We start from the raw sequence: 25,426 nt of genomic DNA, 5'->3' as shown, positions 1-25,426 counted from the left end.
GACATGAAAAAACAGGTGACCGCTGCTTGTTTTTCTTTCTCCGGGTTTGAGAACAGATAGGGATAGTCTGAAGAGATCGAAAGCTGGTGGTCGGATGAAAGAGAAGTTGGTTGGCCCGGTTTCTACCACAAGGATCATTAAATTTTGATGTGTTCTGCACTCGCACTAAACAGGCGGATCTTCGACAGGCTCATACTGGAGAGGCTTACATCACCTCCAATACTGTGAACATTTCTTGTCAGAAAGAGTTTTTGAGCCGTGGCTTCAGGGGAGCAGCTTCAGAGGGTTTTGGGGAATGAAGATCTCTTTCTCTGCAGCTGTCTAGGCTCTAATTTGGCTTTTAAGATAGATATTTTGCAGTTAATGTCCTCATTTATCACCGTCAACTTTAACAAACTGATTTAGGTCAGAGAGTGAACACTCTACATACAAGGTTAAAGCAGTGCAGTGTATGTAGACACAGAGAGAAGTTTAAGCCCCAGACACACACACACACACGGACACACAAAACTCTGAAGACACCCAGAACACACATACGCATACCCACACACAGTATATTTAATCAAACAAAGTAATCACCAGCATTTAAATCTCTCCCCAAGGAGTCCTGGTAATTATGGGAAGTCAAACACATGTAATGTTTTTTTTTCTGACTAACTACACTTACATAAGCGCAGTGCGTCTCAGAAAAACACACAAAAAAACAACACAGTGCTGGAATCCATCAAATCAAGCTATCCACGAGGGGGGTTGATAAACGATTAAAAGGCGGTGTGATTACGCTTTGAAACTCTTGCACTTGCATGTTAACACGATCAAAGTCTGATTTAAATATATAAAATACAGAAGCTGTTATATCAATATCAATGTAGGCAATACCTACAAATTGAATTTGCAATAGTAGAGACAATTAGATTGGCTTGTATAAGATTAAGCAGCCAATTAGCCGCGTGGACACGACCAGGCTCCAGAGAAGGAGATTAAACTGAATTAACTTATACAAGTTTCTTTTTTTAGACAACTATAGTATGACTTTGGATTAGTTTGGTTGTGAGGGACGGTAATACAGTAATCACATCATAAGTTTGCAAGTCATCTCAAGACATCCATGAAGGATGCACAAGCTGCTGCAGTATCATGCACAACACACTGCATTCATGTTATAATTGCATTGCTTTTAAAGTCGGCTAAAACACTGGCTAGCTCAGGGCAACATGGTGAACGCATTAAAACAGCTATTTTTAACCACTTATATTACTCATGATCACACTAAAACTCTGCAGTAGCATGATAAGAGTCCCTACACATTAACCGAAGCAGCAACAACGCAGTTAGTGAACCCGGAATTTATTAAAAAGACTTACCTATTGGTCTCGGTACCAGCTCCTCTCATAGTAAAGTCAAGGAAGTAAAGGAAGGAGCCCATTGATGCTTCAGTTGATGTACAGGGACTTCTATCACGCTACTGTAGAGGTTAAGTGTTATCGTGAGCAGTATAATTGGTTAAAAAAGCTGTTTTAATGCGTTCACCATGCTGCCCCGAGCTATCAGTGTTAGCCATATTCGGCTATTAGCGACTGTCAGGTGTATCTCCATCAATAGTTGTTACTTATTTCATGAAAAAGACCCTGAGATGATTTTAGGCAGGAATTTCACTTTAAGTGCTAACTGGTGACTCTTCACACATTTGATCCTGTGTTGATGTCTCAAGGCTGCTCTAATCATTCTGTTTCTACCAACAATGATGATGTGATATGTGCGATAGGAATCACTCATAGTGATAAACTCAGAAAAGGATTAGCCAACTCCCTCGGCTCAAATGAGCCTTGTAGTGTTTTTTCAGCTCATTGTTTTAGTTTTACAGCTTGCGACTTTTAATGTTTGGGTTTATTCTCACGGCTCTCATCGCTGCTTTCCAGCAGCAGGCGGCTGAGAAAGCTTTGTTAAACCCACTGCAGGCTACCAGCTCAACAACAAACGACAGGCAGACAACGTTAGCGACTAACTAGTGAACATATCGGAGCACTTAGAAGCTAAAGCGACGGATATTTCTCTCAGGAGACTAGAACAGAGCTATGGTAAATGGACTTGTACTTTTATAGCTCATTTCTAGTCTTCTGACTACTCAAGGCGCTTTCACAGTGTTTGTCACATTCACCCATTCACACTGACATTCTTACCGATGGCAGTGGACATCTACATACCATCTAATCTAATCTGACCATTCACACCACATTTACACACCCATTTTCCCACGCACGGGGAGCAATTCGGGGTTCAACCGCCAATCTCTCAAACGGAGGACGACCCACTCTGTCACTGAGCCACAGTCGCCCCCGGACAGCTATAAGGACAGTGGATACTGGACATACATTTGTAATGTAGCTGTATGTGGTAAATATGTTGTTGTTTAAGCTCGTTGTGCCCACAAGCTGCCAAAAAGTCAATTATTACAGGATAAACATTCTTCTAGACTTCAAGGCAAGTTAATTTATACAGCACATTTTAGCAAAAAGGCAATTCCAAGTGATTTACATAAAATATTAAGAGGATATTTAATGTTACCAAAACACAAAAATCACACAAAGTTAAGAGTAAAGTCCTAAAACATCGACAGCGAGAAGAAATGCGGTGATTCTGAGGCCGAACAGGCCACAGGAGAAATGTTGTCAAAACCGTAGCGGATATAAATAATGAAATGAACAATGGCTGAGTTCCATTAAGCTGCTTCAGCGTCAGGTTTTGTTCATTGTGTCACAGTTTACTGGCACACTTGAGAAAGATGATGCCATTGTAAATAATGTAATCAATGTGTGATGTTATGAGTAGAACACCTGGTATTTTTAGTACTGCAGCAAGACAAAGAACTAGGACTATTGACACACTGCTTTGGCTTCCTCTGGCTTTAATCTAATACGTTGTGGGTTTTGTCTGTTGTATTAATGGGCGATTAACATCAGGCCGAGGGATAACGGTTGAAAATTAGCCTTTTGGTGAACACTGGTATCGGCGTGCATTGTCCCTATAAATAAATAAAATAATAAGAGTCAGGAAACGTATATTTGTAAGTCTCACAGAATGGTTTGAGACATTTTTATAGAGGTTTAATGTGTTTCTAAATGACAAAGAAATGCTGAAAGCCATTGAGAATTCAAATGTTTATTTAAGGGAAATGGAAAACACTTTGTGCCGGATTGTTACCCCTCACGTTGCCAATTAGTATTATCATCTGGGAGGTCACTGCTATATCTGGTATAATCATCAAGGGGGATAATTTATCCTCAGTTGACTTGAATGCAGCTTAAGTATAAACAATATTAAGTCTGTGACACATTTTCTAAGCATTTGTCTATTTTTATCCTCCTGACAGACTGAAGGACTCAGGGAAGAACTTAAAAAGCTGAAGGCCAAAACAACAAACAAGTTTCTTCGAAAAACTCGAGGGAGGCACACAGCTGCCAACACACAGCTGAGCATCAGAAGGGACGCATGCACACTGACACACAGACGCTCACGCACACGCGCACACACACACACACACACACACACACACACACACACACGCCCAGTATGGCTGGACACCCATTGGGGTCCCCTGTATGTAGGTCATTCTACATGGGGAATATTACTGTGCTACAGCTGTGTTCCTGCTCTGCAGCGCTCCGCACAACACGCACACACAAACACAAACACGCAAGTGCCAACCTACACAATGAGGAAGCCACAAACACTTGTAAATGTAGTCACGCACACGCACACGCACACACACACACACACACACACACACACACACACACACACACACACACACACACACACACACACACACACACACACACACACACACACAGACAGACAGACAGACAGACAGACAGACAGACAGACAGACAGACAGACAGACAGACAGACAGACAGACAGACAGACAGACAGACAGACAGACAGACAGACACACACACACACACACACACACACACACACACACAGCAGAAGAGATCGGAACAGACAGCTCTATTTTTTCTTCGGCTATTGTCAGGCGAAGGACTAACTCCACCACCCCCGCCAACACATCTCATTGCTCTGATATTCAACATGACATTTTGTTCAAAAAAAAAAAAAAAAAAATCCAGTTCCATCTCAGAACTGGCTGGTTCTGTTGAGAGCTATCATATTGAATTACATGGATGCGCTGTCAGTGGCTTTCTAGGTATATTGGCTGTAGCTAGCGGGGAGTAAATGTCATAAAGATGTATTGAAATGACTGTGGAAGGAAATTGGTGATAAGTTTAAAAGGGGCAGGAGGTGGGCGGGTGTACTGGCGGGATAATTTAGACAAACATCCAAAGCGTTGCCCTGGTTGAGGTTTGACCTTCCTCAATACAGATGCTCCAGGAGCTGCGCTGTGATTTTGAAAGTCTGCTCCAGTCAGAGTGAATCAGTGATTTCGGTTCGCAGCCTGTTGACAGCTCAGGACAAGTAAAGCTGAACGGTTGCCGCGGGACACACTTGTAATCTTATTCTTTGACTTTTTCCAATGCTATTTCCTGCTGCCGTAATTTCAGAAAATAAGAAACTCTAGAAGTGACATCAACGGCATTCTCACTGTGGGTGGCGATAAAAAAATATATAACAATATATATATATATATATATAGTTGCAGCTTGTGACACACAGAAAACAGGACGAGTAACTCAATGATGATGTGGTAGCAACTTTCAAAAAATGCAACTTTAGCTTGGATTTGCTGAGAGTTGGAGAAAATGTGCTCATCCGAAAGGTTTATACATTGAACAAGGTTCCTGGATTAAAGCTTAGAGACAAGCTTAGCGTCTGCACATCAGTGGCATCCTCACGAAACAATTCTATTCTTAAAACCACCTTTAATGTTTCTGCATACCTGGAGGACAGAGCCCTACTGCCTTGTCATGGACATAAACTTGAGGGTTAGAGTAAGGGTTTGCCCACATTCAGTTGTACACTATTTTCTAGTCTTATCTATTTTCTCTTGGATCAGTTATACAATTATTAACCTGTTCATCAGTCTTGAGAGGCAGCTATGTGCATAACTTTATGTTGATAGTATATTCCAAAAAACAAAAACTCCACTTGTCATCTTAGAACAGGCAAAGGGGCAGTAGCTCAGTAGTAGCCCAGTCCATAGATGACTTGGCTGGGAACCGGAGGGTTGCTAGTTCGAGACCCTGTGTGGACCATGAGTGGAGCATGGACTGGTGGCTGGAGAGGTGCCAGTTCATCTGCTGGGCACTGCTGAGCTCTTACATCTCTCCATTAATTGCATGTATATAGATCCTGTATGTGCATGTGTGTGTAATTCGGGCCTGTGTGTGTAAAATGAAAATTAATAATAGAGTGAAAATTTAATTGAACAAATAAAGGAATTATTCTTCTTCTTAATTGACAGTGTGCAGCACCTTTAAAATATTGGAATGTATTTTTTAATGTCTATATTTCTTATTGCCATCATCATGGATCATGTGTAAAATTAGGCTAATATTGATGTTTGATTAATGCATGAGGACGATTCATCACTAATTCATTTTAATAGATACCAGCACGCATTCATCACCTTGGAAGCATGCAGGGTATATTGGGCCCTGCTTTTGACACCTGTGCGGAGGTTTGATGTGGTCATTGAGTGATTATTATCAGATGTGCCGACATTAAGCAGGTAGCCTTACATGCTTGCAGCTATAAATGTTTCTTTGCAACGAGGGTCAATGCTGGGCAAGGTGTCGATGCAGGGAGTGATGTACGGGGCAGTGGGCATAAGTCCAACTTTGGTTAGAGTTGAGCGAGGGTGGTGGATTGGCGTGTGAATTTACTGAAGGTTAGGTACACTCAATGTTGTGTACTATTAACTGTCCACACCATCAGTGTAAAGTGAAGCTAATAAAAATATGTGAAAAACGGACGTGGCACCGAGTGACTTAAGATCCTACACGTGCAGCCAAGAACCGCTGACGCCGGCACAGCTGTGGACGGGGATACGCTTCAGTGGATAGGGAAGAAACGTGTTTTTCAATCTGCAGACTTGTCCGCAGGTTCACCGTGGTCATGCTGAACATGCGAGTTGCGACATTTCAAACCCTTAATGGATTTGACTCAACATTAACGCACTGACGTGGTGCGACGCCTGCAGATGAGCGCTTTGAATTATGAATGGACGGTCGTATATTTATCAGGGGTTTGGTTGCGGATACTTCCACTGCCTCATTTTATTAGCAACAGGCTACCTGAAGGCCAATGAAGATCAACATGTTAATTAAGCATTAAATATTTAACAGCAGCCTTGGTGTGCAAGCTCAATGGAGCGTATCCTGGATATGTCGAGAGGAAATTGTTTAGAAAAAAAAATGCAAGGGGTTATTCACATAACTCAACAACAAGGTTAGAGTGACATTACGGGCTGAGGTTGTCCGGCTCGAATGTTTTCGTATGCATAAGCATGAGTTACTGGGTCAGTGGTGATATACCAAGTAGAAGAGATTTTTTTTTTGTCCTTTTATAAACTGTTTTTGAATAAACGTGACTGAAAAACTGAAAACTGACCCACTTACTAATGAATGAGAACGATAAGAAATGATTAAATGATTAAGAAAGAAGTCTACCATGACGGCCTCAGCCCTGTAATGTGCAGCGAGCCGAGACAGAAAAGTGCATCATTTCTGAAAGTCAAAGTCCCGTCAGATCAACATGTCACTGACGCAGACGGAAGAGGAAGAGACAGAATATGCAGAGTTATGAACTGACCGTGACTTTGTGTTGTCCGGTGAGGTTGGGCCATTCGCACAGCAGCTGGCTCTCCGATAGGGTGAGGACACAGGGGGTCTCTCCAATCAGCACCGTGTAGTTGAGGCGACTGTTACCCGGAGCGGCTGGGATCAGGTTACGACCCTGAACACAGACGGAGGGAGAAATGCAGTGAGGAGAGGCACTGAGCTTATTTATGCACACTTCACTACGCAAACTGCAGCGTCTGCGTTCGTCGCTATAAAGGAACACTGAGTGCGTAGCGTCGCTCGCTGATGTGGAGCTGCTTTTCATAAACACGCCAAACAGTTGATAAGACCAATAAATTGTTGGTTTTGATCTTTTCATGGTTTTTTTTTGTAATGGAAAAAAACATAAAATATCACAGGACTCATCGTTTAAGGCAAAAATGTTTGGTTACTCATTTGCGAGCATCAACTGTTTGCTTGCAACTGTTGTTGTTCATGTGATTGTTGCTTTAAGCTGTAAGTCAGTACCTCTTTGTAAAAAAAAAATATATATATTTTTAAATGTGCTGAAACTGTCACTAATAAGACAAAATAAGAGGAAGGCAGAAAAATATACTCTACAGTACACGGAGGCAGTTGTGAAGCACACAAACCCTCACGATCAATACTGCTTTGTCTCCTGTCTGTACAAGTCTGTACCTGAGATGTGATAAGATTTGTCGATTTCAGTTCCAGTTTTCCATTTCAATATCAAGTCCACTAGTTCCAATTTGACACACACTTTGTCTGTATTGTAAGGGGAGCAGAGGGGGGGTGGGGGGTGGGACGGGACTCAAGCAGCAGCAAGAAAACAAAAAAGCAATAGGGGGAAAGATGCATACAAAGAAAAACAAGACAGATGGAAAACGTGGCAAGAAAACATCAGATAAAAGATCATGAGAGGTAGAAAAAGCATATATTCTAAAGTGAGAAAGAAAATGAGATTGAGCAGAAAACAGCTAGTGAGCGAGAGAGAGAGAGAGAGAGAGAGAGAGAGAGAGAGAGAGAGAGAGAAAGAGAGAGAGAGAGAGAGGAGAGGAGAGGAGATAGCTGCTGTGTCCCCCGCTGGTTTAGCAGTGGGACGCAGAGATAGGCTCCGTTTTCCAATCCCATCGTCTCTGCAGGCCACCGCCCGGCCCCACTCTGCAACTCTGTAAACATGCATCCCATTCCGTCCAGCTCATCTAGTCATACATGGAGCTCTTGCTGCACATACACACTACAGGCAAGAAGCATCATGCAGGGACGCGCTCTCAGAGACGCACAAACACACACACACAGGAAAGCACTCTGCAAACATGACCAGATAAATGTTATTTTTCTTCTCCCGCTAACACACCTCAGTAAAAACACACCCGACATTTCAGATGAGAAATTAATTGTGTGGCGAGTGCATTGCGAGCATCTCGGAGAAATGCAACCCCCGCATCCCATCCGACCAAATTGTATTTTCGTCCATCTCATCACGATTCCAATGGGTACGCAGTTCCAACCAACAAGCCAAGCAGGAGATTTGGCAATTACTGAGCGGCTCTTTGCTAATAAATAATCATTTAAGAAACAAATCACGACGGTTATGCTGCATTCAATCTCTTCACGGAAATAAGCAGAGTCACACGCTCTCTGTGATAACACAAGAGATAGTCAAGGCAAATTCTAGCAGATGATTAAAGCGCCGAACACTGGATTCAATGCAATTTTCACATCAATGTGGCACTGATCTAAAAGAAATGGATATTATATTGCCCTTTTATTGTGCAAAGTGTAGACTGATGGAAGATGACGTAAATGTGTTTTATACTACTTGCATTGTGCCAGCACACACACTGTGTTTTTACCCGCTTAAGTGATTTTAAAACACTGATCTGCTGATTGTTTGAGTTATTTTGGCATTTAGTAATAGCACCTATGTATTCCTATCCAATAACTCTTTCACTGAATATTTCCGGTCAGCTCTGTGAGATGATATAATGACACGTACACGCGCAACTCAGGAATTGCCAATTCATTTCATATACTTATGTCCAATCACTGTTAATGAAAACGAAAACCAATATAATCCAAATCTCCTGGACCGTGGGCCTGTGTGCTTCAACACTGCCCTTCCAGCACTAGAAATTAATTACACAAATTGAAAAGACTGTTCTCTGAGAGGGCTCGAGGCTGCAGAGGAGGATGTCAGTCAAAGAAGTCGCTGCTAGTTACCAAAAGGAGAGAAATTGGCCTTGGAAGGTGTGAATGTTTGCTTTCAGCTTTCAATTATGAATTGGTGAGATTTTTGCCCCCTTCATGGGACCTTGTAAACACATTTGAGAATCTCTTTTTTCTTTCTTGTGTGAACAAAAATGCATGTGTGGGTGTATGCAGCCTTTTTTACCTTTATTAATACAAGATACGTTCAATATGTTTGAGACTCCTGTAGTGAAGCTGAAAGTAGAAAAACCTTGGGAGAAAAGCATCCACCTACTGCACCGCTACCTGAGACCTAGGTTTGAATGAAATATTTATTATTATTATATTTCTTCAAATATATACAGTGTATATATATATATATATATAAAAGAGAGCTGAGCCGGAAGGCAAAGCTCTCGATCTACCGGTCAATCTTGGTTCCTACCCTCACCTATGGTCATGAAAGCTGGGTCATGACCGAAAAAACGAGGTCACGGGTACAAGCGGCCGAAATGGGTTTTCTCAGGAGGGGGGCTGGAGTCTCCCTTAGAGAGAGGGGGAGAAGTTCAGCAATCCATGAGGAACTCGGAGTAGAGCCATGCTCCTATGCGTTGAAAGGAGCCACTTGAGGTGGTTCAGGCATCTAGTAAGGATGCTCCCTGGGCGCCTCCCTAGGGAGGTGTTCCAGGCACGTCCAGCTGGGAGGAGGCCTCGGGGAAGACCTAGGACCAGGTGGAGAGATTATATCTCCACACTGGCCTGGGAACGCCTCGGGATCCCCCAGTTAGAGCTGGTTAATGTGGCCCGGGAAAGGTAAGTTTGGGGTCCCCTGCTGAAGCTGCTGCCCCTGCGACCCGACCCCGGATAAGCGGCTGAAGATGAGATGATATATATATATATATACCTATATGTGCTCTGAGCACAGCAATCTTTGACCTGGGCCTTGATTTTGATCTCAACCACACACCTGTAATGTTTTGTGTCTTGCATGGTGGGTTTACTGTCATTGTGCCTAAATCTGGCCGCAGACAGAAATATAAACACCTGCTGCCGTAGGTGTCTCCAGGACAGGGGCGGATCAAGGCGGTCATTGGCCCCTAGGCTACTCTTTTTGTCGGGCACCCTCTTACTCATCATGCCTTACCAGAAAAAAAAAGATTTAGTACCAGTCTTGTGTGCATAGAATATTACATTGCACACACTTGGGTTTCAGTGGCATATTGAGACAAAAACTGTGCTATAAACAATTATGCTACAGAATAAAAAATATTCATGGTGCATCTTTAAGCTGGTAACACCTTTTAGTTTTTTAAACCAACACCCTGTTTTGTTGTTTACAAAATGCTGGTGTTTTTCTTGCCATTGTGCTTTTTGTATTTTCATTTTTCATTTGTTTTACACTAAGCTAGCCAGTAGCACCGACATATTGCCTGAAAAGCAAACTGACCTTAAGAACCTGGCCACATGATGTGACCGTTGCAACATCTGATTGGGATGATGTGTGTCACATCTGCTGTTTCATGTTTTTGAATAAAAAATAGCCAATCTGGGGCTCTAAGGCTGCTGCCTAGGTCAGCCTGGTCATGAATCCACACCTGGTCAGGGACAACATTTTGACATGATGCCATTCACACAGACAACAGTACCAGCATCACTGTCGCCTCTGGTAATTATCTTTCAAGCTGGATCATTTTCGAACACCAAGAAAAAGGGAGTGCAATTGAGTACACTCAGCTTCACAGCTACATTGTAGAACAAGTTCCTGACAAATCCCCAGGCTCCCTAGATAAGTAGTTGTAAAAGTCAATGTTGGTTGCAAAGTAAAAACCTCTAAGTCAGAGCACTGATGAGCTGAAATGCTCAGGCAAGCAAAGAATATCTCAAAAACAACACTTGTGCTTTTCTCACCTTGAGAATGAGTGGCGACGTGGGCTTGAGCTCCAGTATCCCAGAGGGACTCAACGGTTCAAACACGGGATCAGGGTAATAGCTGAAAGTCTCGTTGACCACCACCAGAGCGTTCACGTTGTCCATGTAGAACCCGATCTCATCGGGGCCTGTGCCGGTCTCAGAAAAACCCAGCTCTGAATCGGCAACAGATGGAGCCAGGCACACCATGACTGAGTTGTTATACACCGTGCAGTTCTGAAAACGAGAGAGAGAGGAAACAAAAAAGGTTTATGTTTTTGGTCAGATCTACTATCCACGAGGAGGGAAAAAGACAATTCCTTTAGTCATGTTCTCCTCGTGTCAGCGTGGATTTTCTCCCGATTCTCCGGTTTCCTCCCACAGTCCAAAGACGTGCATGTGTTCGGTTAATTGATGACTCTAAAATTGCCTGTAGGTGTGAATGGTTGTCTGTCTCCGTTCGTCTCTATGTGCCCTGTGATTGACTGGCGTCCTGTCCAGGGTGTACCCCGCCTCACGCCCGTTGTCAGCTGGGATCGGCTCCAGCCCCCCGCGACCCCGACAGGGATAAGCGGTTGAAGATGAATGAATGAATGAATGTTTGTGTGAATCTATATGTACACTGAACGTGGGCACAATTCTAAACCTGCTACTTTTCATTTTAATCTAGTTAGAGTTCTATTAAAAAAGAGGATATCCTTGAAAACAGGTAGCAGGACCCTCTTTAAACTAGCAAAAGTAACCTGTGGGCTATAAATTTATTTTAAAATAGATCTGTTGGGTGTAATAACCCATCCTCTTTGTAAGCCAATGCCCTGTGAAACTGTTATGCTGTTATGCACTTATTGGAAATGTAAATTGGTTGCAAATTTAGGATCAACTGTTAATAATGTTAATGTTAATAATGGGTGCCGTCTGCCTTTGCATGCACCTGAGAGCATTTTACAGCATTGCTTTGGAGAATACATGAATACACAATGTCGTGGCTATGGCCATGTTTGCTTCAATTTATACACGTTATTATCATTTACTACAAATGTATTTTACACTGCTGCGTTCTTTTCATACGGACGTTTAGCTTATGAATAACTGCTCCATTGATTCGGATTCAAGTACAAGTACAGTCCGTATGTAAAGTGCAGTGACTGAAAAGATACTAAAAGTTACTTCATCTCATTTAACTCAACCAGACTGAACTGGAACACCGATACCGAGGCTGTACATAAGAAGGGGACGAGCAGACTGCAGCTGAGATCTTTCAACGCCTACACCGAGGTGTTGAAAATCTTCTCTCAGGCTGATGTGGCCGACGCACTGACTGTACTTGACTGTAGTCTGCTGGGGGAACAGCATTGGAGCCGGCGACACCGACAGACTCAATGAACTCATTAAGAAGGTTGGCTCCGTAATGGACTGCAAAGTTCACACTTTTTGGAGTTGCGGTGGAGAGGAGGATACTGTCAAGACTCTGTTCTGTCAGTACCCTCCTCTGGTCCTTTTGTGTGAGTTTGTCTCCCTCTGTTTGTGTTTCTCTGCATGTGTGTGTTCCTCTCGTTTCTGTCGTCTAGGTCCGGTAGGCGTTCCCCCCAAGCCGCAGCCCGTTACGTTGATCACCTGGACTACTACTTAAACCCTGAGCTGACAGGCATGCAGCGCCGGACTGTTGTATTCCTTCATTGGTAAACTATTCCCCCCGGATTGGCATTCCTGTTCTCGTTGTGGTTATCACGCTCCCCGTCGCTAAGTATTTTCTAATCGTGTTTGTTCCTGTTTCTCCGTAGTTTCCCGTGTTCCTGTTTCCTCGTCTGTCTCCCTGATTCTCCGTCGTCTCCTCATTCGTGTTTTTCCCTCGACCGTCTCGTCATTAGTACTGCCTGTTTTCCCACTGTAGTGTTTGCGTTTTTGTTTGTAATTGTAATTAAATATTTGTTTGTACTTTTATTCCGTGTCCGTGTCTGCATTGGGTCCCTGTTTTGGGTGTTATCTCTGTATCGTTCATGACAGATACGGAACAAACTTTTAGCCATTACAGATACCCCTGACCTCCTTCTCCACCACCTACTGGACAGACAGAGGAGTTCCTTCTCCAATAGACAAGGGCCGCTATAGGAAGGCTTTCCTGCCCAAAGCAATAACTCTGTATAACAACTCACCTATGTCGAACAGGTCTTTCATCTGTTGTTTTGGTCTCAACCACTCCACTGTTTTGCTTATTCAGTAACCTGCACATGGGGATTTTACAAATATGTATACTTCCACTACTCTACCTCATTATTTGTCTCAAGTTATAGTATGTTATCTGTTTATCTGCTATACTGTAGTAGTGTTAATTTAGTATATTTATATATGTACTATTAGTAAAACGGTTGTCTGGAAGGGTTTAAGAAATGTATTGAAAAATGTAAAACACCTAAATATGTTTTGGAAAATGACCATGTCCTTTCTGTATTCATGATTTGTAGTAAATGGGTGGCAACATTAAAACGTATCATGGTCCTTTAAGTGCAAAGAAGCACTTTTATAAACGGCTGTGTGGGATGCATCAGTAAGGGACAGCTTTACCTGTGCCTCAGTATTGTTTGAAGTTCAGTTCTTAACCTTGACAACTGAAGAGCTTCAGCTCAAAGTGACAATCACCAAAGTGCTTTGTGATTCTATAGAATTGATGAAACTCTTCAACTTTTCAAAACGGGATTTCAGCTTTTGCATGTTTTTTTTTTTTTGTCAGTTCTACATATCCCAAAACATTCTCCGTGTCCCTCTCTTTCACTCTCACTCGCTGTCTCTCTCACGCTGTCTCTTTCTTTTTGTGACACAAACACTCATGTGGTGCAGTGACATTTGAAAAGCTCTGCGGCCTGAGGTAGCGTCAGATGTCTGAAGCTGTAGCTGTAGAGGGAGCCGACACAGAGACAGACTGTCTGCCACCTTCAGCGGCACTATAGAAGTTTTCTACATATATTCTAGTGTGTGCGGAGAGGTACTGTACGTCTGAATATATTTGTCACTCGATGTTTGCACCGTATGTATCTGTAAAGATGATTAATCAACACTGGATTATACTGTATATACTGTACGGGTGTGTTTGTGAAGTTATTTGCCTGTGCACATTTCTCTACTGCTTGCCTGTTAATTCACTGTGTGCTTCATTCACATTAATACTCACGTGAAAGGATTCTGCCTGCCCATACTTGGCCCTTATCTTTGGCTCTCGGATGGTTGCAAGGTTGGTCCCGCTCACTGTCAGCAGAGTCCCACCACTGTACGCAAGAAGAGAGGGGAGAAGAAATGAGAGAGAAGAAGGGAGTACGAGAGGAAGATGAAGAAATATCCAGTACCAAGACAATACCTCTCTGATTCAGTGGTATTTGTGATTGGTAGTGGCAATATTCACCTTCAAAATGGACATTACTGTAGTATGCATCTGTGGTGGGGTGTCCCATAAAAAACTCTGTTCCTGACTTGCTCATAATGAGAGTTTATTGCAAGTAAAATGCTGGGACAAGTCACAACTTTCAGCCAGCATTACTTTTGCTAAGCTAAACCTGTCTTTTGCATTAGAAGTTACATTTATATACTACTAATTTGAAGCACTGCATTCATGTGACGCACAGGAGCTGTGGGGCAGTGGTCAGAGTGTCTCCTGCGGTTAGGTTTGGGCAACAAAGGCACTTAAGTTTAGCCTGGGAACCAGATGGATCTGCCAAGCTCATGCTTTATTTGCTCTGGCAGAAGCGCCTGTGACAGATTTACAATCATTGCTTTTTCCCACCATTGTGATTTGCATGTGTATGTTTGTGTATATGAATGCATGTATGCATATATTTTCCCCTTTGATAATCCCTTATGGTATACATTGTAGAGTGCCATGATCAAGCCCCTCTGAGGGTTTTTTGCATCTCTCATTTTTAATTTTATCTTTTACATTTGTGTAAACAAATAAAAACAAAAAACAAAAGAAAAGCTTGTCGGGCAATACCAAAAAAGCATTGCCATTGTCCAGACTTTAAAAGTCACATGTCAAGCTTTTCGCTGCTCTGATTGGCTGCAGGTCTATCCTCTGACAACCAGTCATCAGTTTTCTCCAGCGCGATGCACCGGGTTCACAAAACTCAGCTGAAACTGTCAAATTAAGCAGTGCTGGTCAAATGTGAATCAAAATATGGTTGCTGTATTGCCCGTTACCTGCCTCAAATGTTTTTTTCTGAAACACATCTTAGTGTACTGTTTAGTACAGTGACTTGAGCTCGTCTTTGAGCAGGCAGCTGTTTTTTTTAATACTTCAAAACAGACCAAGATCCGCCCAAACGTGCATTTGTCGCTCAACGCTCCTGATAAGTCTGCTCTGATTGGTTGTAAGTGACGTTTTGTTGTTCTGATTGGTCTTAGGTCTTTCTAGTTGCGTCCAGCCATTTTGGTCTGCGCCACTTAATAACACCCTTGAAAATTGCAAATGAACTGAGAGGATTCAGACTAGCCTAGCTAAGCTAACTTTGATCAGGAGAGATCGTGGTTTCATGTATCATGTTTCAAGTCATTACGTTTTTCTGTATCAAACAACTCCCAATTTGAACCAGAATCACTAATATCAGTGCTGCGATAAAGGCAGAGTGAAACTCCTTGTAGTAGACAATTTTGAGTAGAAATAACTTTTTTTATCGCTCTCCCTCTTCCTCCTTCCAAGGGGCTGTTTCTCTTTTTCCGGGTAATGTTAGAGTTTCCACAGTTACTCCAGTTGTTTCACAGTCTGCCATTCATGGTGCTTGATGATAGATACTGTAAGCTGTTTTGTTGACTTGCCTCACAGCGAAATGCTCTGCTGCTTGGTTCAGACCATGGTTCCGACTATGAAGCCCCATGTTATTATTTTATTACCTTCATAAGTACAGGCACAACCCAAGAGCTTTCCTCTCCCCCCTTCTACCTGGGGGCAGACAAAACTGCATAGTGAAAGCCAGGCTTATAGGGGACCGATCTAAACGCTGGTGGAATTTTTTTTTTGAAAGCCATCATCATCAGCATTTGCTTCGTAATGATAAGTTAGAACAGAAAACCTCTGTTGCCACTTTAACATGACGAATATGATGACGAGCATAATTAACACTAGCATTTGCAGTTGTATAAAACTGTGTAGTTCAGGACTCCATGCATGCAGCTAGTCATTAACTTCATGATTTATATGAAAGTGTGACTCTAAGTGTATAGTGGAGAGCCATGGGCATGAGTTAGGGATATAGATGAACCCTTAACAGTGGAGTTTACAATGAAAGAGTAAAAGGCAGAGTAAGACTGAGTGTAGGGGATAGAACCACATGGATACTCTACATACTTTAACACAACTCTATCCGCAGTACAAAATAAATATTCGTTTGCATTGAGCCGGTGAAGGTCACTGAACCGAATCCAGCAAATAACAATGCTAGAACTTGGCTGAAGCCCCGAGTTTCATCTTGTTGGTGAGTAGCGTGTGAAGGCAGACTCACACCCTCTCGGTGTAACAATGTCTATGTGGTGAAATTGATTCTCAGAAGATGTCATTTTTTTCCCCCATGACTGAGACAGTGAATGCTGGTAGATCTGAAACAATGGCTAATTGGTTCCAGTCGATTTGGCAAAGTGTGAGTGAGATTGTGTTTTGGGAAATGTTTAGCCACTCTTCAGTCATATCCTATGTTGATTTGACCCAAAATGATGTGTGGACTTGTTTCTTTTTGATGACCCCCCACAATGCAAGATTGCCAGTGCTGAGAAAGGATCATGAAGTTCACAGAAAAAGTACTCTTGCCGCTTGTAAAGACAATGTAGCTAGTCTTTCCTTTTCACTGCGGCACTAAAATTGGATTTGTGAGGTTTTCATGAAAGGAGTCTTACCTACTTGATGCCTACCTTGTTTTACAGTGGCAGTATCAAACTTTGAATACTCTACTCTGTTTTCTGCTTGGAGACGTTCATTGCTGCCTCAGCTATCCGTGCCCTCTGAGAAATATAGTTTGTAAGATCCCTGATCATGTGTAGTTTTACAAGTTTCTCAGTGCCTGGAGGTGGATACACTCTTATACTGTAGTCTTGTATATATAGTATGTCTGAAAGTAAAGGCTATAACCTTGTATCTTGAACAAGTCCTAAACAATACGCAGCATATTGGACACAAACTAATTTTTGAAAACATACAGTGGGAATTGGATGGGTATTGTAGGCCTTGGTGAAGTCTGTAGTTCAAACAATCATGGCCAACACCCATAGTTATGAGATCTCCTTAAGCATCATCTGCTCAGAGATCGCTGTGCCTAACTACTTTCTTGAACGATTATGATGTGATGGCTTGAGCGGTCATCCATTTCTGTCTCTTACCAAGTCAAGTCCTAGATTGGGCCTTGTATGCCTAGTCGTACCTCTATGACAAGGACGACAGGACTTCGCTGTGGTACTCTGAGTTGTGGCAAAATCAGGGGAAGTTCTAGTTCTCCCTGCAGGATCAGGCAACCGATCAAGACAACACATCCACAGGACATCATAAAGGTATTACAGGCAAACACAATGACTAAAATGTTATGTTATAGCATTATGCCACTCACTGAGGCATTAGACAAGCCCTGGTTGCTGGCTTAGCTTGCAGCTCAGAGAGTACCCTCTTCAACCTTCACAACAGAAAGATAACAAGGCACATTCCATATGTTGGGTTACCACGTGTTACCATTGATTTCTGCAAAACACAGGTGTCTTTTCATGGTAGACATTAATCTGGTACTTCTGTGTAAAAGCACCAATGTGCAAGTAAGTGATACGGTGATATGTAGCAGAGACAGAGCCACTTAATATCTTGGATAGAGAGTCTCACTGGATAACGCTAGACATTCATTTCTCAGTCTAATCCAGGGAGACTTACAATAACTGATGATGAAGGTAGACTTCTCATTTCTGGCGTTGCTGGTAGAAAAAAAGGGTTCAAGTCTGGTTATTCCTTTCAGCAGAGCTTGTGTCTTTATGTTGGCAGGGTGCACATTACTGGCTAAAACGAATGGATCCCATCCATCTTAGATTTCTCAAGATAACAGCATCATTGTAGCTGTTATTTGGAATATCAAGTCTTTGGTATTTTGACAGCTGACATAGGTGTAACAGTATTTCTTTTGCGAATATGTACCTATTAATACATACAAATTCAGTTTTCGTACTCCTTATTCTTGTCATTTCTACAGCACTGTGATCTTCAAGCGCCAAATTCAGCTTCAGCAACTGGAGATGGGACACTTCAATTCACTTCGGCTGAGTGCCATGAAACTCTGCCATGATATGGTGAAATACATTTTTTACAAATCAAGTTTGCTCTTTTGAGCGGAGTCAAATTAATGTTAAGAAGTGCAAGTTGCAATATGTCTTCCCCCCAAACTGATCAACAAAATGTTGTTTTTAGACCTCCTAGTCCTACGTTCCAGTTTGAATGCAAATTAGTTTCTCTGGATTCCTCATCTATTTATTTGGACTGTCGCCATGATTTATTTGGCTAAGGTATATATGCTTGTATGCACTGTGTGTATATATATATATATATATATACTGAGAATGAGAGAGAGCTCTCATGATTCCAATGAAGTACAAAGTATTAGCATTAATCTGTCCCTATAAAATATATTGTTGAATGCAATGCAATGCTTCTATACCTGTATGTTTAAAAGCCTGCTGTAAACTGTGTTTGCATATATACCAGCATTTTATTCCTGTGCTCTTATAAGAGAAATGAATTAGGGGCGTGGGGGACATTTAAATAAACCATTTTTAATGATGCTTATGCATTTTCCACACGTGAATCATGTGAGAGGCAAACCTCTTATAATACTGCCTGTCCTCTGCCTCCTTTCTTCTCCTCCCTCTCCTCCTCAGCTTGATGTATATTTGTGCTGAGTCCCTCTGTCCCTGCTGCTCCTCTCTTTGTCTAAGTGAGTCTCTTTAGCTGAGGTACATGCTTCAGGGAACAGACAGGATGATCAGGATAAACCCAGGGATAGATGGGAAAATCGAACCACTGTTAGTATTTCTCCCTGTCTGCTCCCCTTTCTTCTCTCACCATCTCTGTCGCTACTCTCCCTGTTGTCCTTTCCGTCCTGTCTTTGGTCCCTCTCACTGTCAAATATCATAATATAATCATTTATAAAAGAAAAGGTTTGATTTAACAGCACGGGATGCTTCCCTGTGAGTTGGCCGTAACACTGAATGAACCAGTTAGTTTGACATTTCAGACAAAAATGACAAATAGTGACTACAATTAATGAAACACACACTTAAGACTCAGTCACACCAGCATTAAACAGCAAAATGCTGTGGCAAAGTTAATTTAAATGGAATGTGATTCACTCACAGGGACAGAAATATTCAGGCCTACAATAAACTTTTGCCTCAAGGTTATTTTTGGTGAATTTTGACACAAATTTGCACTACTGACAAAGAGCACGCCATTCTAGAAATGCTGGCAGAGAGCTGGCGGATCGGAAATGGGGTACACATGGTATCAATACATGTTTTGAATAAACTGTGTGAACTCAATTACCTTTAAATCACCAAGCTAACAAGCTCGCTATCTGATACTATCTGATGCTATCTGATGCTATCTGATGCTATCTGATGCTATCTAATTAACAGCTAGCAAGCTAGCTAGCAGGAAGAGTTTCCTTTCAAAATAACTCAATTATTGAAATGATGAACAATGGCAACAATGAAATGGCATCCTGTCCAGGGTGGACCCCGTCTCACGCCCGATGTCAGCTGGGATCGGCTCCAGCCCCCCCGCGACCCCGACCCCGGGATAAGCGGTTGAAGATGAATGAATGAATGAATGAACAATCCTGGGATTAAAATACTCAAAACAGTACAAGGAAAATATAGAAGGAGAAGCTCAGGGGACTAGTGACTGACTGCAATCACCTTTCTAATAGTAACTATTAAGCAGCTGCAATACAGTAGTAGGGATATTCAATGCCTTGCTCAAAGGCATTGAAGGAGTAGAAAGCCCCATACTAATCAGCTGTATTTATCTAGCCAGTTTGGGAGGAGAGTTGAATATTTAGGTCCAAAATTGCTTCCCTAAGCTCTGGCCAAGTATCTTTCTCCTGTGTCCCAGATGAGCACTCCTCATTGATTTATTTCAAAGTGCTCTGTCTTTTTCTTAAATGGAATATCATCGGCCCAAGCACAATGATAATGCACTCTACGCCCCCCCCCCCCACCCCACTCTTCTCTTTTCTTCTTTCTATCACCGACCAGGGATGATGAAAATTCTCTGCAGGTGTGCATCTGTTAGTACCAAGGCAGAAAATGAGGCAGATATGAACCAATATGATATCACATCTCACTGATTCACTATACTTTCTACCTGAGCCAATGTGTGACACTGTGACAGAAGGCACTGGCTGAAACGCATCAGCTAAATGAAAGCGTCCACTAGCTGGAAGCAACACACAGTGTTGTCGCCGTTTGTGAGGAGTGTGTGTGTGTGTGTGTGTGTGTGTGTGTGTGTGTGTGTGTGTGTGTGTGTGTGTGTGTGTTGTTTCGTGGTTTTCTCAGCCAGATGGAGGAGGGATCTGGGGCCAAACATCAGGGACTCTGGGAATCAGTGGGGTGCATGTACTGTATTTATGTGTGGCATTATCACCCCTGAGTGAGCTTCCTGAAGTAGAAACCCAATTTTGAGCTGCACACACACACAGAAACACCCTCGCAGTTGGTGTGCTTTGCAGTGACTGGGCCTCAGCTGCTTCTCGGCCAGTCCTACTGGGCAAAAGGAGAAGGGCAGGATCCATCAACACTTGTCTCTAACAAGCTCTGCATCTATCTCAATTCAATTCAATTCAATTTTATTTATAGTGTCAAATCATAACAAAAGTTATCTCAGGACACTTTACAGAGTAGGTAAAGACCACACTCAATGACTTATTTATGATTTACATAGACCCAACAATTCCTCTGTAGAGTACAGTGGCAACGAAAACCTTCCCTATAACAGGCAGGAACGTCAGACAGACCCAGCTCTGTGGAGGACGGCCATCTGTCTTGACCGGTTGGGGAGGAAGAAAAGGAGAGAGAAAGAGAGAAAAGACACACAGATGGACAGAGAGAGACAGACACACTTCCAGAGATGCAAGCAAAGCCTAACAGTAACTATAAAATTTATAGTAATGTGAATATAACGTATATGTTAAGGCAGTTAATACAACAGAATAGTAGAAACAAGCACAGCTAAGGTGACAGAATATGAAAATGATAATAATTATGGTGTTATGGTCTACCACCATCTACTGATGACTCACCACAGGGCAGAGAGCAAAGCAATACAGAGAATGAAAGTAAGGAGCAGGAAAGAGGAAGGTAAAAAGAGGGGAAACGGGGCACGCTAGCTGCTTGCTTCAGGAGACAGGAAATTAAAAAAATGCAGAATAGCAGAATTGAGAAATTAGAAATGGTAAAGCAGGTGTTCTGACATATGTTAGATCAAATAGGCCTATTCCAACAGGTGGGTAACATAATACCGTGAACTCATTCATCCGGGCAGAATTACAGGCCCAGCCAAATCACAGTAGGTGGTTTGTAATAGACATAAACATTTTGCAGGAAAATCATGACCTTCATCACCAGCTGGCATCCTGCTCTGATAGTATGATCACACTACAAGTGACAAAGCAACAGGCTACAATTCATCTTCATCTGACACACGACACTTGCTGTGCGACGCCCAAAAAAATCTAAAGGTGAGCTAGCTCAAGTGAGTCAAAGAGTGCTTTTTTTTTAGCACTCCAAAAATGCAGTAAAGCAACAACATCATATGTTTCTGTTTCACAATTTCCAGCCACCTTCTCTCTTCCTAAATTCTGTTCCATCTAAAAAGTGGAATAAAAACATCTTCTTGATGTTAGCCAGTACCCATAGCAATAGTAACAGAACAAGCAGCTTGGCAGAGTGGTGGCTATAATGGGAGTATCAGGTATGTAACATGCAGAGTGGCTAGCCGTGGTTCCTCGTTATTTGGCTAAATTAGGAAACTGTTCACTACACAAACCTGCAAAACTCTCTCTTCCTGCCGCCTGATATTTAAATTGAAAGGATCATTTTTGAAATTAAGGACAAACACAGCCAATAACACCTAAGTCTCCGTCATAAAGACCAGTACATTTACTTTAATGTGAAAGTCTTTGCATGTGCATGTCCTCCCTCTCGTGTACAATGCTGAGCGGTTGAGGGTCTTTATTTATTTAGCTGTGGGTGATGTACAGTACTGCATGACAGGCTGTGCAGATCTGAGTATCAAACTGAGAGATGCACAAGTTCAGGCGGAGAGCTTCAGTCCCACACACCATTATCTGATCAGTATTAGCTGCCTCTTCAATCACCAATCACATTCAAACAATTAATGGGCTGTATAATCTGACAATTTTACACTCTCTACTCTGCCACTGATGATTTCCATCATTAAAAAAAATCTTTCTTGAGCCACATGAAAAACCTCCGGAGACTCCATCAACTTACCTCTATCCAAGCCCGCTGTTAGAGCGCTCGTCTCGCCTTTATGCCAGCTTTGACCGCATTAAGAACACTTCCTTACATTCATCCTGCTAATGCTGCTGCATCACAAGCAATAGTGCAAAAACAAAGGTCCAAGCTCGGATTTCTTCAAGCCACTAGTCTTTCAGAATATCCACCCTTGCACTCCAAAATTTCAAGTCGAAAACACAATTTTTCATACGGTTTCTTTCAGTTACTGAGCTCCCTTCAGAGCGGCTTGGACTAGATTGGAACAACAGTTGCAGTAACTTCTAAAAAACATCCTCTCTCAACTAAAGTCTGTTATTTTGTGAAGGGGTAGGTTGGCAAAAGAGAATACGTTCTGGTTTGTCTAGAGGCCATTGTTGGGCTACAAATGGCAATTGTGAACATAAATGGACTACCTTAAAAAGACTACAGTATATGCAGCTAAGTAAATGATAAAGAACCCCAATATCTTACCTGGCAATGCTCCAGTCCGGTTCAATCCTCAGGACAGTGGGGTCGTCAGTGTAGTTATACTTGACTTCAGGGTTTCGGAGCTCAGCATCGTCGATATCCACCAATACCGATGCACTGCCTGCTGTTAATCCAGCTGGTGTCACGCACACTATCTCATGGGCATTCCTCCTGGATGGACAGACAAAAGAGAAGTTGGATGAAGGTGATCCCAAACTAAACCTGCATCGGCCAAAATAGGCATCAACTCGGACAAATGCTACATTTCCACAAAGACCTATGGAGAACTGCAAAGCTAAAATCTAAACAATGTCATAAGAAACTGTTGTGAACTGATATTCGAAAGATGTTGAGGGTTCTGTTGTCTTACAGGGAATGTCTAATAGATAGAGAGATCCAGGATAGTTATAGATACAAGATTGCAGAGGGGAATAAAAGTGGAGTCAAATCTTTGTGAAGAAAACGATTCACATGGGGGGAGAGGGAGGAGAGGGAGGCCCGCAACAATATCCTACAAAGAAGCTGTCTGGCAGAGTCTGATCATTTTGAAAACAGAATCATAATAATAAAAGGGCAATGATTACCTTCTCATGCCAGAACTTCCCCTGACTACTAAAGTCCAAGTTGAAGCGTTGATATATGCAATTACTTGCTGATTGCGCTTGAAATTACCAGTGTCCACCCTGGGAAGCCAGTTCTCTTTAAAACATATTGTACCCTGCTAATTTCATTAGGTAATCCCACTTGTGACCGATGCACTTCAAGCCACAGAAGTCCTACAAGATGACGGCTCTCCTGGCCTGACGGATCACAGCAATCACAATTGGCTCATCACACTTGGGAGCCTTTGATTGCAGCGGATGGGCCCATTACCAACAAAATACATAACGTGTTTGTTGTACTGTGTTTGGCTCCATTTCCATCTGGTATTAACATGTGATCTGTGTCTGGATACTTTGGATAATGGCATCCATGGGTCTGTGAATTCTTTTGTAATCATTTTACTTGTACTAAGAAGAAAATTACGTCCATCCATTTATTGTACCTTAGGTTGCAAAGGATGTGAAAAAAAAAGATCACAGTCTTTAGTGACTGGTGTTTCCGCTCCTCTACAATATTTATTTTATATAATAGAAATGTGAGGTGTTTAGAGTAGGGAGGACTAGAGATGTAGAACCAAGTCATATGGAGTCATATTTAATTAAGTTTAGACCTGCTATGATTGGTGCACACGGATCAAGGATCAACAGCACCAGTCATCACACTGGAGCAGGGATGGCAAGAGATTTTGTGTGTGTGTGTGTGTGTGTGTGTGTGTGTGTGTGTGTGTGTGAGTTCATGCGTGCATGTCCCATAGGCAAAATAACATTTTCAATTGCAATCCCCGGTAGCTACAGTATCTAATATGTATTTAGCACAGTTGAGTGGTGGCTGCTTTTCTGGGCCATGACTTCACAGGAGCGGTGTGTGTGTGTGTGTGTGTGTGTGTGTGTGTGTGTGTGTGTGTGTGTGTGTGTGTGTGTGTGCGCGCATGCACTTTAATATACTGTTGCACATTTCTATTGTGCCTCTATATGCCATGGTAGTCACACGGAGAGGGTGAGAGTGTGTGAGAAAGGAGTAGGGAGAGAGAATCAAGTCCCTTGGCCTGTAACCATAGCAACCCCATTCACAAAGAACACATGTCCCAGCAACCTTCACAAGATGCCACAAACACCGTCACACAGTTAGGGTGTGACAGATAAGGACAGAGTTGAGTTGAGCGAACAGTTGTGGTGAAGTGGAATATGTTGGATTACTGTGAGGAATGAGCGCTGTGACATCAAAGCTAGCACACGGTTGCTTCAATAGAGATTAGCTAAGAGAGGCTAATCCATGCATTTGACAAGCAAGCAACTGTGGTGGTACTTTGGACTATTTCATGCACCAGATTAGGGAAAGCCTGTGTGAATGCAGACAAAGAGATGCTGCGTGTGTGCAAGCAACAAGCATGCACACACACTTTCATGATCCCACACATACAAAAACATCCTAAACTGACACACTGATGACATGCTTACATGTGCATGTAATAGCTTTATGACTTATTTTGCAGTACACACACACACATCTTTAAATAGAGCGTGTTGATTAATGCACATATTTTATTTTGATCTATTCCACGTATTATCTGCATAACCTTCAGTCATGATTATCAACTTGTTTTACTTTTATAAGTACTGTTTTTTGTCCAGATTAAAGTCCCCTCCGCTGCGATGTTCCCATTTCCCAACAGGGAAAATGAAAATTTCATTTAGATTCAAAAAAAGAAATAATCCCATACTTTTTGAAGAAGCAGGGCTGTGGTCCGACGCTGACAGACACATAGCTGCCTGCGTTGAGGTAGCTTCCCTCGATGGTGACCCGGGTGCCCCCAGAAATGGGCCCCTGAGATGGTTGGATACGGGTAAAGTATGGAGTCTGGAAGAGAAAAGAAATACATGTTGTTTTTCTTTGGCGACAATAAACAGTCTCAGAATTTTAAAAGAAAAATCGAGAAGAAATCAAGTAACACAGCACTTACATGTAAATAGTAAAAAAA

The 25,426-nt window shown here is 42.3% G+C and overlaps 1 protein-coding gene across 1 annotated transcript in view; it reads right to left on the bottom strand.

Moving 5' to 3' along the window:
* The window catches only part of LOC310951185 (plexin-A1-like), a 264,511-nt gene that overhangs the window by 32,631 nt on the left and 206,454 nt on the right, over window positions 1–25,426 (bottom strand). Inside the window, exons 14-19 of the mRNA XM_083919308.1 lie at window positions 25,169–25,305; window positions 22,849–23,016; window positions 14,024–14,117; window positions 10,858–11,094; window positions 6,770–6,913; window positions 6,067–6,076 (exon numbers count right to left, since the gene is read on the bottom strand). Coding sequence (XP_083775434.1) covers window positions 6,067–6,076; window positions 6,770–6,913; window positions 10,858–11,094; window positions 14,024–14,117; window positions 22,849–23,016; window positions 25,169–25,305 — 790 coding nt within the window. The remainder of the gene's footprint in view (window positions 1–6,066; window positions 6,077–6,769; window positions 6,914–10,857; window positions 11,095–14,023; window positions 14,118–22,848; window positions 23,017–25,168; window positions 25,306–25,426) is intronic.

The sequence above is a fragment of the Echiichthys vipera genome (genome assembly GCF_963691815.1).
Source record: "Echiichthys vipera genome assembly, chromosome: 9".
Classification (NCBI taxonomy): domain Eukaryota; kingdom Metazoa; phylum Chordata; class Actinopteri; order Perciformes; family Trachinidae; genus Echiichthys; species Echiichthys vipera.
Note: the sequence above shows the minus strand (reverse complement) of the source record. Positions and strands in the feature narration are given on the sequence as shown.